At 39.7% G+C, this 13,364-nt stretch overlaps 2 protein-coding genes across 18 annotated transcripts in view; one reads left to right on the forward strand and one right to left on the reverse strand.

Annotated features, from left to right (window-relative positions):
* MED12L (mediator complex subunit 12L) overlaps window positions 1-13,364 on the forward strand; it is a 352,938-nt gene that overhangs the window by 121,677 nt on the left and 217,897 nt on the right. For all 16 annotated transcript variants that reach the window (XM_023555393.2, XM_064275606.1, XM_064275598.1 and 13 more), the window contains one exon: window positions 235-411. In XM_023555393.2, coding sequence (XP_023411161.2) covers window positions 235-411 — 177 coding nt within the window. The remainder of the gene's footprint in view (window positions 1-234; window positions 412-13,364) is intronic.
* Window positions 193-9,989, reverse strand: GPR171 (G protein-coupled receptor 171). 2 transcript variants are annotated; one of them, XM_023555413.2, is made up of 3 exons: window positions 9,865-9,976; window positions 7,597-7,819; window positions 193-5,446 (listed from the first exon to the last, which is right to left on the reverse strand). In XM_023555413.2, exons 2-3 carry the CDS (start codon window positions 7,650-7,652, stop codon window positions 4,441-4,443), a joined length of 1,062 nt encoding a protein of 353 aa, XP_023411181.1. In that variant the 5' UTR covers window positions 7,653-7,819; window positions 9,865-9,976; the 3' UTR covers window positions 193-4,440. The 2 variants fall into 2 exon arrangements, with proteins under 2 accessions (XP_023411181.1, XP_023411182.1); XM_023555414.2 differs by lacking the exon at window positions 7,597-7,819 and having other exon boundaries at window positions 9,865-9,989.

Consider the following 13,364-nt stretch of genomic DNA (forward strand, 5'->3'; position numbering starts at 1 on the left):
TGTTATTTTCTCATCTTCAGAAGGGGGAAGATGTTGACAAATTTCTACTGACCTGAATTCAAAATCTGTGGAAGTCAACAAAACGTCTTTCTGTATTTTTTGCTCAACAGTTAAATAAGGAAAGGATATTATTGCGTGAGAATCTTGTGTGTTTGAAGTTACGGCACATAGCTGTGCAGTTTGGTTTTGTTCTCTTTCATTTACAATCTTCAACATTTGTTTTACATGACTTAGATTTTTTCTCCCATGCCTGGGGAGTCCTGTGAGAATGCCAACCCTGCCTTGGGAAGAAGAATGTCGGTTAATGGTGAGAAGTTGATGAAGAGGGAAAAGCCACGGGAGCTGATTTTCCCATCAAATTACGGCCTCCTCCGTCACTTGCAGTATGCAACCCATTTTCCTGTACCTCTGGTAAGTCGTTGCTTCCATTGGCTGGCACCCTGATTATGTTATTACAGGATCTGTAATGGTCGAGTGTCGTATTATTCAGCTGTTGGCCTGACGGCTACGTCTGACTGAAGGCGAGTTTTTGCGTTTGCTGCTCATTTTGCTCTAATTCTGATCATTTATCTTATGTACTGATGTAACCCAAATGGAACTAGAAAAGTGCCTTTGTGGTGTTGTGCTTATTGGTTTGCTAGGCTAAATGGAATTTTCTATATTAGTATCATTTTATCGAGAGCACTTGAGTCACTGCAGATGTTGTCTAAATGTCAGTTTTCCTGCTGCCATTTGAAAGTCATTTACTGAGTGGCTTTTGCGTGCACTGTATCGTGGTAGGTACTTTTGGTGTTATACAGATGAGTAAGGAATTTCAGGGGACAGGAAGGATGAATAAGATAGGAGAGAGATAAATATCTGTAAAATGACAAGAAATGTACTAAGTGCAGCAATTGAGTAAAAACCCAAGGGCTCCTGGAAGCTGAACCATTTGGCGTTCATGGGTCCCTTCCTCTTAGCTCACTGCCTGCTATGAAGTAGGCCATCACGGGATGGATGTTGGAGGGAGAGAGCGCGTCTGGTTGAGAAGTAGGGTAAGGCTTCATGGAAGTGGTTGTGGGGGGGATAGACTTGGATCTGGACCTGCTGAATTTGTGAACTAGTACGTGGAAAGTGCTTGGTAGGACATTTAGAGTTCGAGTCATAACACAGAGTGATGTGCTTTCTTCTAAAGAGAAGCAAGGTTAGTTTTCTGATATTAGTAATAAAAATTGTGGCAAAATCCAAAAACATGTTTATTCTTGGGTTCACTAACTTTTTTCCTGGAATTAAATTTGAAGTGTGATTTCGATGAGTCATTTTTTCAAAAATCGAGTGCTGCTTTTATGTATCAAACATGTAATTGTGAAGGATATGTTACTTCCTGGATGTCTCTGGTCTGCAACTTAAATATTTTCATAATTTTTTTTGGCATTTCAGAAAACCCGCCAAATGATTTCAAAATCACTGAATTCCGGTTTTTTCTCTTACTATAGTTAAGAACAATTAAGAACCCCTTTTTTGTTGCTTCTATATCCAGGGCTTTCTCTGAACTCTCTCAGAACTTGCCAGAATTCTTTCTTGTTTATCACTGGCTGAATAGATGAGCAGTTTTTAAATGTTTCTGATGACCAGGTCTCATGATGAATTATGACGTAATTTGGGTAGAGTGCAATCATAAAAGGGCTGCTAGGCAATTGATATTCTAAGATGCAAATTTTTAACCACTTTCTACCTGCCCCTCCCCCACCACTTTATGTGAGTGTAATTCAGACTAAACCACTGATAAGGGGAAGTAAAAGGTTACACTAATATAACATTGACATTAGGAATGCAGTAGAGACTGATGGTTGTCTTTATCGAAAGGGGAAATTTGGACTATAACTGTCACGCGTGTGAGGAGAATATGGTCCAGAACAAATGCTTTTGCCCCCCATGGAGAAAGGACTTGACTAAAGGATTCAGAAAAATAACAGCAACAGCTTCATGTATGTATTTATGTGGAAACCTTGGTGGCGTAGCGGTTAAGAGCTTCGGCAGCTAACCAAAAGGTCGGCAGTTTGAATCCACCAGGCACTCCTTGAAAACTCTATGGGGCAGTTCTACTCTGTCCTGTGGGGTTGCTGTGAGTCGGAATTGACTCAATGGCAGCAGGTTTGATTTGGTTTTTATATATTTATGTGAACAATGCCTTGATCTGCCCATCAGTAAAACGTGTTGATTAGACTCCCAGCGAGCAAAGATTCTAGGATCTAGGTGTTCTGTCAGCCTATAGCTTAGGTGAGTCATTTATACTCTGTGTCAGATGTCTGATGTTGCTATTCAGTGCTGATGGAGGTCCCTCTCATCCCTACTGGCTAGCTGGAATTTGCCCAGCACTTACCATGTTAGAAGTTTTATAATAGGCACTTTATACATCTTATTGTTTGCTCTCTTTGGTCTCAGAATATATTTGGGAAACCGAAGGCAGGAGTTTTCTTGGGTTAACGCTAAAGAAAATAATTCTAGTCAAATTTTAGTCTAGCTAAAAACTGAGTTTGGAATTAAATGTATTTTCTTAGCTCTTAGAACACCATTTCTTAATTATGGTAGCTTATGCAAATATATTATCAATTGTTTGAATATGGGCTTTTACTAATAAAGTTAAAAACAGACAAACACAGGGTCTCCTGTATGCTTACTTAAACTTTCCCATTCTTCTTTTCCTATTAAGTCTTTTATTTAATACCATCTAGTGAAGCCTTGCAGCCCTGGTGGCACAGTCTTTCAGAGCTTGTCTGCTAACCAAAAGGTTGGTGGTTCAAATCCACCAGCCATTCCTTGGAAGCCCTGTGGGGCACTTCTGCTCTGGCCTGTAGGGTTACTATGAGTCAGTATCAACTCAACAGCAATGGGTTTGAATCTTTTTTTGGGTGGGGGCGGGGGGAGGAGGTTAATAAATCCTTAGGGGCAGCGGTGGTTTAGTAGTAGAATTCTTACCTTCCTTGTAGAAGACCTAGTTTCAGTTCTGGCCAGTGCACCTGTCTGTTAGCGGAGGCTTACGAGTTGCCATGATGCTGAACAGGTTTCATTGGAATGTCCAGACTAAGACAGACTAGTAAGAAAGGCCTGGAGATCTACTTCTTGAAAGTCAGCCAGTGAAAACCCCATGGATTACAAAAGTGTGATCCCATTGTGCCATGGGGTCACCTTGCTGGGCTGACTCAGGTAACAACAATGGCAGCATTAGACCTTGCCCTATCACTGGTAGTGTGGAGAATTTGATAGAAGGGGTGTGATCCTGAAAGCTGGAGTCACTTGTACTTTAGATGCTGGCCCCACGTGGGAGTCAGGCTCGTCTTTTCTGGATGTGAGCGGCACTAATTGACCCAGCCATGCTGTGTTCCTGACATGGCCTGGCTATGTGGAATCGGAGTGTCTATTTTAAGACCTCTGGCTGGTGCTACTTTATCATTCCTTTGATGTGAATTTCAATAATAGTTTCAATAGTATAATTTCAAAGCTTCCCCTGAAAATATTATAGGGCCATCTGTTTCCTATTACTGTAAAATAAGCAGTCACCAGGTTTGTCCCATTACCAATAGTAGAAAAGGAATCTCAGGGTGGTGCAAACGGGTAAACAGTCCATAACTAGCTGAAAGGTTGGTGGTTGGAACTCACCCAGAGAGCACCTTGGAAGATGGCTGGCAGTCTGCTTCTGAAAAATCACAACTTTGAAAACCCTATGGAGCAGTTTTACTCTGCACACGGGGTTGCCCTGAGTCGGGAGTCACTGGACAGTAACTAGCAACAACTAGTCAAAAACCTTTATTTTTAACCTACAGAGAAAATTGACGTATATACAGTACATTAAAAGCCATCCATGTATTTCCAAGTATTTTTATAAATAAGAATTTTTAGTTACTGTATTAGAAAAAAGATTAGATGTCAAACATTGGAATAGTGAGCCTAAAGGTTACCATCTTTGACGTGATAGGTTAAAATTAGGCACAGGTAGTTTCATGTCAAAACCAGCCAGTTTTTTCTTTTTCCTTTTAAATAAAGTGATTTCAAAGCTTTTAAAGTCGTGTGTTAAGGGCTTTCTGCAACTTTCATAGAAAACATCTTGCATATTTTTATCAAAAAGTCAGTCCCAGGCATTTAAATGAATACCTCAGGAAGAGCTCTGAGTCTTTATTACCGCCCTCATTTGGATCTCAAGGACTTTGTAGGGGTTTTTTTTTATTGGCTCAACAAGACTCTTTAGTCTTTTGTACAAGTATTTGGGTTAGGGGCATCACCAACCACAAGAGTACAGGCTGGTTTTGTATTTAGAAACAAGGTTTCTAAATAAACCAGGCCGTATTTGTTGGCTGTCTATATTTGTGCTTACTGATATATATATATATATATATATTTTCTTTATCCCAGTAGTTCCAAACTTATTGTCAAGAAATGCTCACATCTGAAAAATTCCACATTTTATGCATCATTTTCACATCTTGGCTTTTCTTTTTGGGTCCTGGGCTCCTTATGTGAGGTAAACGTTTCAGTGACCTTTAAGCGGAATGTTTTTGAGAGGTGATAGTACAGAATGGGATCAAAACACAGGTTGGACACAGCCAGGAGCAGTGTGGCCTCCTTGGCTTTGAAGAGTGAATTCCTGGTGGAGCAGTCGGATATGACTTCCACCTGGCTGAGGGTGTATGGGATCCGGACAGCGTGGTAAGGAACGAAGCATATGATATAACCTGCTGTCACTAAAAGTATGTTGATGAGCGCCCTTTTCACATTGGAATAGCTTTCATTGTCTTTGTTTCTGTAGAGTTGTCTAATGACAAGGCAGTTGGGTATTAAAATAACGGCGGAGAAGTTTAAAAATATTGCCACACACAGGAAATTCGTCAGCAAGTGCCAGTTTTCCCCAAGCTTTGTTTTGAAGTCCATGCAGCCCACGTTTGGGTTTTCCTTGATGTCTTTGATGGGGATCAACATGTTTGGCAGCATTATAAGGAGGACCATTAGCCACACAACCGTTGATATCATTTTGGCAAACCCAGGTTCTTGTATCCGATAGACCTTGTAGCTGCGTATCAACTGCAGGTAGCGATCAGTGCTGATGAAGGCTAAGAAGATAATTGATAAGTACATATTAATATAGATGAGGCAGGCCGTTACTTGGCAGTGGAATATCCTCATTTTCCAGGGTGCCACGCCCAGGTCGACAACAATTTTCACTGGTAATGCCAGAGTGAGCAGGAAATCCGCTGTAAGCAAGTTAATTAAGTAAATGCTGACGCACCGGTGGTTCGTGTTTTTCTGTAGGAAGGCCCAGGCTGCGAAGCAGCTTCCAATAATTCCAACAAGGAAAACCAAATAAAAAAAGTACGTGAATGGCTCCAGGTTTTTGTAAACTGTGCAGGGGGAGGAACTGTTTGTCATTTTGAGGGAAGTTAAGGATGACTTAGTATAAAAAAATCCAGAGAATCTGTTTAAGAAAAAGGAAGAGGGGCAGGAGGTTAGTAATTAAAGTTAGAAACCATTTAAAACACATTTGCACTCATAGTACCATCGTCTGTATTTCCAGGTTCTTTTGTTCTTGTTCTTCCGGAGCCCTTGTGGCGTAGTGGTTAAGCGTTTGACTACTAACTGGAAGGTTGGTAGTTTGAACCCACCAGCCGCTCCTTGGAAACCCTATGGGGCAGTTCCACGCTGTCCCGTAGGGTTGCTGTGAGTCAGAATCCACCCGACGGCAGTGGGCTTGGTTTTTTGGGTTTGGGTTGTAGTTCTTAGGTTGAATTTTATTGGTAAATTTACTGGACTGTGGGAACATCCTAGAATATGAGGAAGCTTGGGTTTTCCATTGTCTGATTTGGTGACTTACAGGAAATCCCATGTGGGTTTGCTTCTCGAAGGGGTATTTTTGACAACACATATTTGTATTGTGATAATCTTTTCTTGTTACCAGTTGGGTGGAAAGGTTTACAGAGGAGATACAAGAACTGAAATTCTGAGAAGTGGAGAGAGCAAACCAGGTTTAAGTGGTCTCATTGTGGCCGAGCCTCTTTGAAGAGCTCTCAGTGAAGCTTTCTGTCTTTTTTCATAGACTCATAAAGCTCCTCATTCTGGAAGGATCTAGGCTGAGAGGGGAGGTAAGGGGTGATGGGAAATTGTACTAAAAAAAAAAAACAAAAAACAACTACTTAAAAAGTAGGCTGTTTGTTGTATAACTTATTAGAACATTTCTATAGACAAAATTTCATTTTTCCTTTTAGCAAAAAGAGTAAAGGATTGGGACCTAGTGTTGAATTGATGCTTATTATCTCCCTCCGGTTTCGTAGTGGTATAGGCTGGTCATGTCCAATATGGCTGCCTGTAGCCACATGTGGTTACGGAACCTTTGAGACGTGTCTAGTCCAAACTGAGGTGTGGTATACATGCAAAACGCATGCTGGATTTTTGAAACTTTAGTACGAAATATTATTTAAAAAATAGTGTGGTAGATAGCTATGCAAATAGACAAATATTAGTAAAATATTTTATCAGTTTTTCTTATATTGAGTCCATGTTGAAGTGATGTTTTGTTACATTAGGTTAAGTGTGCTGTTAAAATGTATTTCACCTGTTTTTGTTTTTGATTTTTACTTTTTAAATGCAGCTACTGGACCATTTTCGTGAGCTTTGTGGCTTGCATAATATTTCTGTGGAAAAGTGCTGGTATAGATGTTTTCACGTCAGTGTTTTTGAGGAGTTTGACCAAAGATGTCTTTTAAAGATTTCTAGAACCTTTGTCTGTGCTCATTGGTTGCAGACTCCTCAAATAGAAGCTCAATTATCTTAGCATCAAAACATCTAACTTTAGCACTCTGAGTGGTTTTTTTTTTTTTTTTCACTGTGGGTTTTTGGGACAGTTAAAAGCCCGGAAGTGTAAAAAAATACTTTTAGACCCAGTGACAATAAAAGCTTCTCATGTGCCCTCCAAGTTTTGAACATTTGCTAGGCTCAGAAGCTCAAGTTAAACTAAATGAGCTCCCTTGGTCCAGTTCAATTGTACTCACAAGGCCACAGGCTTTCCTTTCTGGTGCTGCTGCTTGGCATGTGCCCTGCTTTTGCATATTCAGTGACTTTCTTTTGTCTTAAAGACTAGATAGCTATCTTTGTATTTTCACAGGAAAAAAAAATTGATATGTATTAAAACCAAAACGAAATCATTGCCATCAGGTCTGTCCTATAGCGACCCTATAGGACAGGGTAGAACTGCCTCATATGGTTCCAAGGCTATAAATCTTTAGCAGCGTTTTTAAAAATAGCAAACAATAAATATTGTGGCCGACTTAGGAGGCCAAATAGGCCCATTCTCAGAAGGCTTCCATTCATCTGTTCTTTATTTTTTAACTTCAAAGCCTTTCTAAATTTTAATTCTCCAAAGTGGTTAATGATCTACTGTGTACATCTTGGCATGAAACGATGAAACGACGTATGCAGACATCTTCACAAGAGAGATGAACGTAAACCTTTCCAAATTAGTGTCGCTTAAGGGGAGCGTGCCCTTCCCCTGTCCCTGCCTAAGTGAGGACTCTAGGTTCTGGGAATATTATTATTCTGTGCTGAAATGAATAAAAATAATGGGGCACTTACTTTGTGTCTGGTGCTGTGTTACAGGCTTTGCCTGTGCTTAAGTAACCTGCCATCATTCGTTTGAGGTAGGTGTTAATGTCATCCCTGTTTTACAGATGAGAACAACATATTCAAGAATCACTCAAGGTCATATAGCTGGTGAATTATAGAGCCAGGATCCCAGCCTGGACAGTCTGATCTCAGAAGTCACATTCAAAATATTGTCTCCATAACAATAACAGTCCTGTTAATGATAATGACAGTTACTACAGCAGCCAACGTTTACTATGTGCTGCTTTGTGACAGCATTTTCATGTAAAAGAGATGAATTAAAAAAAAAAAAAATCATTCTTAATTTTTTCCTAAATACCAATAGAAGAAGTTTAGGTTTCATGTATTTTGATATTTCAGTTTATAATATATATTTATAAACCAAACTGAGGTCCTATCATATAAGCAAACCTACTTGACTTTCTCCATTCCTAGGACCCTTCCTACCGTCCGCGCTTGCTCTCTCTCTCTCTCCTTTTTTAATGTTTTATTGTGTTTTCGGTGATGGTTTACACAGCAGTTCAGGTTCCCGTTCAACAATTTCTACACAAGTTGTTCAGTGTCATGGGTTACCTTCTCCCGTTGTCTCTTAATTCCTGCTCTAGGTTGGTGGAATCTCTCTGCTGTTCTGTGGTCAGTTCCTTTATGTCTGTCTCTGGTATTACTTTTGCTTGTGGTACAATTTTAGGATCACAGGACTTTAAGGATGGGTGGAAACTCTATTGATAGCGTCTAGCCCAATCTCCAGTTCACCAGGGAGACTGAGGACTAGTACTCGTGTATTGCTCAAGATTTCCCAGCTTATTGGAGCAGAACTCAGATCTGATCCTGATCATAGGATCTTAGGATCTCCTCCCGTGCCTGAATCCTACCCATGCCACAGGCCTGAAGGAAGCTCTTCATGTCTGAATGCTGTTCTAGGCTTCACTGACCTCCTTATGATGCTGATTTCTAATAGCAACTGTTCATTTGTACCTTGGAATTTTGAAGGCATTGTTTAATTTTTCCCTTCGTCAAGAACTAGTTTTGTTGTCCATTGATCTTGTCTCCTGCCTCTGCTCATTATTCCTTTACAAGGTGCTAGGATTTTGGTTTATATGTTTATATTTCCAATGTTGCATAATAATAGTAACGTAAGAGTATATTTCTGTATGTGCTCCTAGTGTTCACACAGTTACACAGTGTAGTCTCATTTTATCAATGAATGTATGGTACACAGAAGGATTAAAGAATTATTTTTTTTTGATTAGCATTCAGTGTAACTAGAACTGACTATATATGCCACACCTGGGTAACTTAAAAATAATTTCAGTGGAACAATATTCTTCAATAGGAGATTGAGAACCATGTGGCACCTGACAGTTGCTTTCATGAACCTGAGTTTAGATTGTGGTAAAAACCAAGCCTGCTTATTTAAAGTTTCTGACTACATTGATGGTAGAGGTTGAATTGTTCTATAATAACATCCTATATTCCGTATCACGAATTTGAGAACTAAAAACAAAACTAAAAACCAAACCCATCGCCATTGAGTCGATTCTGATTCATTATAACCCTGTAGGCCAGAGTTTAACTGCTCCGTAGGACAGAAGCAGACTGCCACGTCTTTCTCCCACGGAGCAGCTGGTGGGTTTGAACTGCCAACCTTTGGGTTAGCAGCCAAGTGCTTAACCACTGTGCAACCAGGGTCCTGTGCATGATATTTTGTCAACTAATTATTAAAAAAGGAAATTTGAGATACCCGGAGGTACCTCAGCAGAATAAAGAAAACATTTCAAGTGTGTCTCCTTATTTGGATACACATTGCTTAGAACATAAATAAACTCGCTAGGTTTTCTTGTGTAAGCGCCAGTGGAATTTTCTTGAAATTACCCATCGTAATGTTTGTAGAGAAAAGTCATTTTAAGACTTGTGCTCTGCTGCAAGGACCTGCGACAGGCCTTTATCCATTCAGTTATAAAACTGAGTGACCGAATAGAGCTATGCTCTCAGCATTCAGCCTTGTGCGAATTAAGCTGTCTTTTTGAGAGGGAGGGTTGGAGCCATAAGATAGAAGAAAATTATAGTGGGATTCATAGGTAGGATCAACTTAGAGTTTAATAATTACGTAGCACCCTCTTACATAGCATCCTGGCTACATGTTGACATTTCATACTTGCATGGTTTAAACACCGCAAATCATAGGTTTGCCTTCCAAGGAAAGGCATTTGAATATAGTAAGTATTTAAAAAGACATACCTGGGCGTATGTTTTCTGAGGCTCAGCAGACCTAGCTCCAAATCTTCAGAGAAGTGTGAGCTGTTGGGTTACCTACAGCAGTAGCAGCCCCATTGCAGGTTGGCTGGCTTACTAAAAATTTCCTTTCTTTTTCGTGTGGTTTTAAAATGTTGCATATTGACGTAGATGAAACTGTGGTTTGCAAATAGTTTAACTGTTTGAAAGTCTCCTAAGGAAGTTCTTTTAAGTCTTAGGTATGTTTTCTCTAAGCGACTCGGATTTGCTAGTATTTTTCAGAGGAGAAATTTTCATTTGTCCATTGTTGTACCTAACAGTTTTTCTTAAGTACTGAAGATGTGTTCTCTGCCATAATGACTTTAAGAAGTCACTTTTTGTGCCTTGAAAAGAGATCATGACTTAAAGATATAAGGGGTCCTACGAAGATACATAAGATATAAGATAAATATTTCTTGAGTGTGCTGTTACTGACACTCACCAGCCTTTTGAAGTCATAATTTAAAAAGAATTACTGTAGTTGGTCTTGCTGCTGAGATATGCATCTACTATCAAACAAAAAAAGATGCGATGTAATGTAGTCTGGTAAAGTATATTTTTTATTCGTCTTTATTCTTTTATGTTTATTGTAGAAAAATCTGGAAATAGAAATAGAAGCGGGAAGATATCCATTATGCAGAGAGAAAATATTTTTGGTACATGAGATTTAAATGTTTTTGTAAATATATGCACATTCACTTGAAAGTGTTATTATATTGTACGTATTGTTTATAATTTGTGTTTTTTTCCCCTAATAATATAGTATACCTGTTTTTCTTAGTTATGAAAATTTTTGTTGTTAGGTGCCGTTGAGTCACTTTTGACTCATAGTGTCCCCATGTGACAGAGTAGAGCTGCCCCATAGGGTTTTCTAGGCTTTCATCTTTATGGAAACACATAATCAGGTCTTGCGCCCACAGAGCTGTTAGGTGGGTTCGAACTGCCAACCTTTCCATTAGCAGCTGAGCGCTTAACCACTACGTAACCAGGGTTCCTTGTTAGGAGAGTAGAGGACAGTATATGTTTGTCAGTCCGACCCAAGCAGTTCAACGCATTGAGACAGGGGTTTAGCAATTAGTGGATCGTATGTAGAGGGACTCTACAATGTGCGTTTAAGTTACTTGGTTGAGTGTGCGTTCTGCCAGTCAGCCACCAAACACTTACTGAGTGTCTGACAGAAGCCTAGCCTGGTGGGGACCGAACAAAAAGTTGCTGCCTCTGAAGAAGGCAGTCTTGTCCACATCATCAGTTGACTTTGTAAGCTTTTCTTTTATAAGGCTGTCTTTTATGAAAGAGAATATGAGCTCACATTCCTAGCGTATTTTCAGAGGCTCTAAATTTCCGCTGGCCTGGAGTTGAACCGTAAGTGCAAAGGCATCGCCTGGTTATTAGGGTCTGGTTGCTTCTAATATGTCATTGGCTAGGTAGGTGTTTTGGTTTCCAATGATTATGACCCTGATAATTCTGGGTCAGCTTTCCAGATAGTGAGACCAAAGTCAGAACCTCCGCAGAAACAAAGATGAATCCCTTTTGGCATTAGCTTATAGAAAGAAACTCCCTCAGAAGGCTAAACGCAAAATCTCTAGCTAGAGGGAATTTGGAGAAAGCCTAAGGGAATTTCTGAAAAAGTATAAGAAAGCTTATGATGATGTGGGCCCTTTATTTCAGATATTCTGGTGTTCTCCTAATTATTATTATTATTATTTGCAAAAGAAGACTTTTTACACATACTCTTTTATAAATTAGAGGGTAAAAACCCACATCTTTCTCAAGCTTTGTATTTTACATTTTGGTTAAGAGCCAGTGTTAACTTTCATCATAGTAGTGCCAGAAAATGCTCCATCTCACCAGATTTGTGTATGTTATTGTTGGGCAGGACTCACTATAGAACACACTTAGAGAAGGTGAGGTAAGTGAGAAGTTATGACCAGGATTTACACAAAGAGTGACTAGGGCAGGGAGGCTGCGACGGAGAGAATTCAGAAAGATGGACGTGGCTGCAAGCTGAGAGGATGAAGGATTTGACGTGGCCTGAAGGAAAACTAGAATAAAAGATGATTGGTAAAGCTTCTTTTTTTTTTTTTCTTTCTTTCAGGTAGGCATATTTATGTTCACTTCCTGGGTTCACTTTGGGACTACAGACAAATCTGAGAAATACAAGCAACTATTCTTCAAAACCTGTGAGGGCCAGTGTTTGTATCTGGATTGCCGGATCTGAAAGTGCTTGAAGTGTTTTGCTCTTTCCTTTTGGGAACTGTCAGAGCCAACCTTTTAATAGTGAAATTGAACCATGTTGTTCTTCCTGTTGAGATTGAGGTTAAGGCTACCTGGCATCACGTGGAAGTTTATTTAGAGTGAACATACACTTTTTTTTTCCTACTGTCCCGGCTTTCTTTTTTTTTTTTTTTTTTCTGTTTGAATTTCCACAAGCCACTTCTTTCTAGTCTTCATTGATGCTTTTCATTGATGTTTTGTTAGTGTTCCCGGAAATTGCACGTCACCACCAACCCAGTATTTTCAGTAACCAAGCACTTGTGGGAAGTGGGAAGAAGTGAGGTGAATTTGTTTTTCCCTTACCTTAGCCGGAACCAGACTTTTTATTTAAGAAGTGACGTATTAGTGACTCTCATGGAGTATGTGTAACATAAAAATTAAAGCTAATTTTCCTCATGATTTATGAATTGAGAGAGAAAACCTTCTTGTAGCTGATGGTCCTAGCCATACAAATCATGTTTTTGATTTTACTGGACGCAAGTACCACACGCTACGGCTGCTAACCGAAATGTTGGCAGTTCGAACCTGCCAGCTGCTCCTTGGAAACCCTGTCGGGCAGCTCTGGTCTGTCTTATACGGTCTCTGTGAGTCGGAATTGACTTGATGGCAATGGGTTATACCCCTTGCTGATCTTTTTGGCTTTCTCCCTGTTTATTGACCACACAGTGTTAATGGATCAGCATGTAGTTCATTTTACCTTTCAGTTGTGAGTTGTGATCCATTTTAAGAAGTAATTCATGAGGGAAATCCCTACGAAAGAACTTTTAAAGGTTGTCTTGTTTCTTTTTAGTCACTGAAATTCATGTCTTTTTTCTTCACTTGAGTCATGATGGCCCATTTTTTTTATGAGTGTCACCCTTTCCAAACTCAGAATACATTTTACAAATGCTGTTGTTAACTCCTAAGGAGGAGGTTCTTTGGAGGAATTCTCTTTTCTTTGTCATGCAAATCTTTTTTTGGATAGAGTATTTATTTAAGAGCAATTTTAACAGCAGTATTTGTTGGTTGTGGGCTGCCACCAGAGCACCCATCCTAGAGAAGTTCTTGTCACTTTTTGAAGGTGTCAGCGTAGAAGAGGTGATAAAGGTATATGTACCAAAGCGTCACCGATGCTGATTTACTGTGTACAGTGAGAACTGGGGGGAAATTGAGGAAGTCCTCTGTCCTGACTGTCGTGGGGTCCAGGAATACAT

The sequence above is a fragment of the Loxodonta africana genome, chromosome 23 (genome assembly GCF_030014295.1).
Source record: "Loxodonta africana isolate mLoxAfr1 chromosome 23, mLoxAfr1.hap2, whole genome shotgun sequence".
NCBI lineage: Eukaryota > Metazoa > Chordata > Mammalia > Proboscidea > Elephantidae > Loxodonta > Loxodonta africana.

Bases quoted from the DNA above. Each gene is read 5' to 3' on its own strand.
- GPR171 (XM_023555413.2), bottom strand. From the start codon at position 7,652: ATGATGGCAGGTTACTTAAGCACAGGCAAAGCCTGTAACACAGCACCA. The intron at 5,447-7,596 runs GTAAGTGCCCCA...TTTCTTAAACAG, and splicing joins AACACAGCACCAGACACAAA to ATTCTCTGGATTTTTTTATA.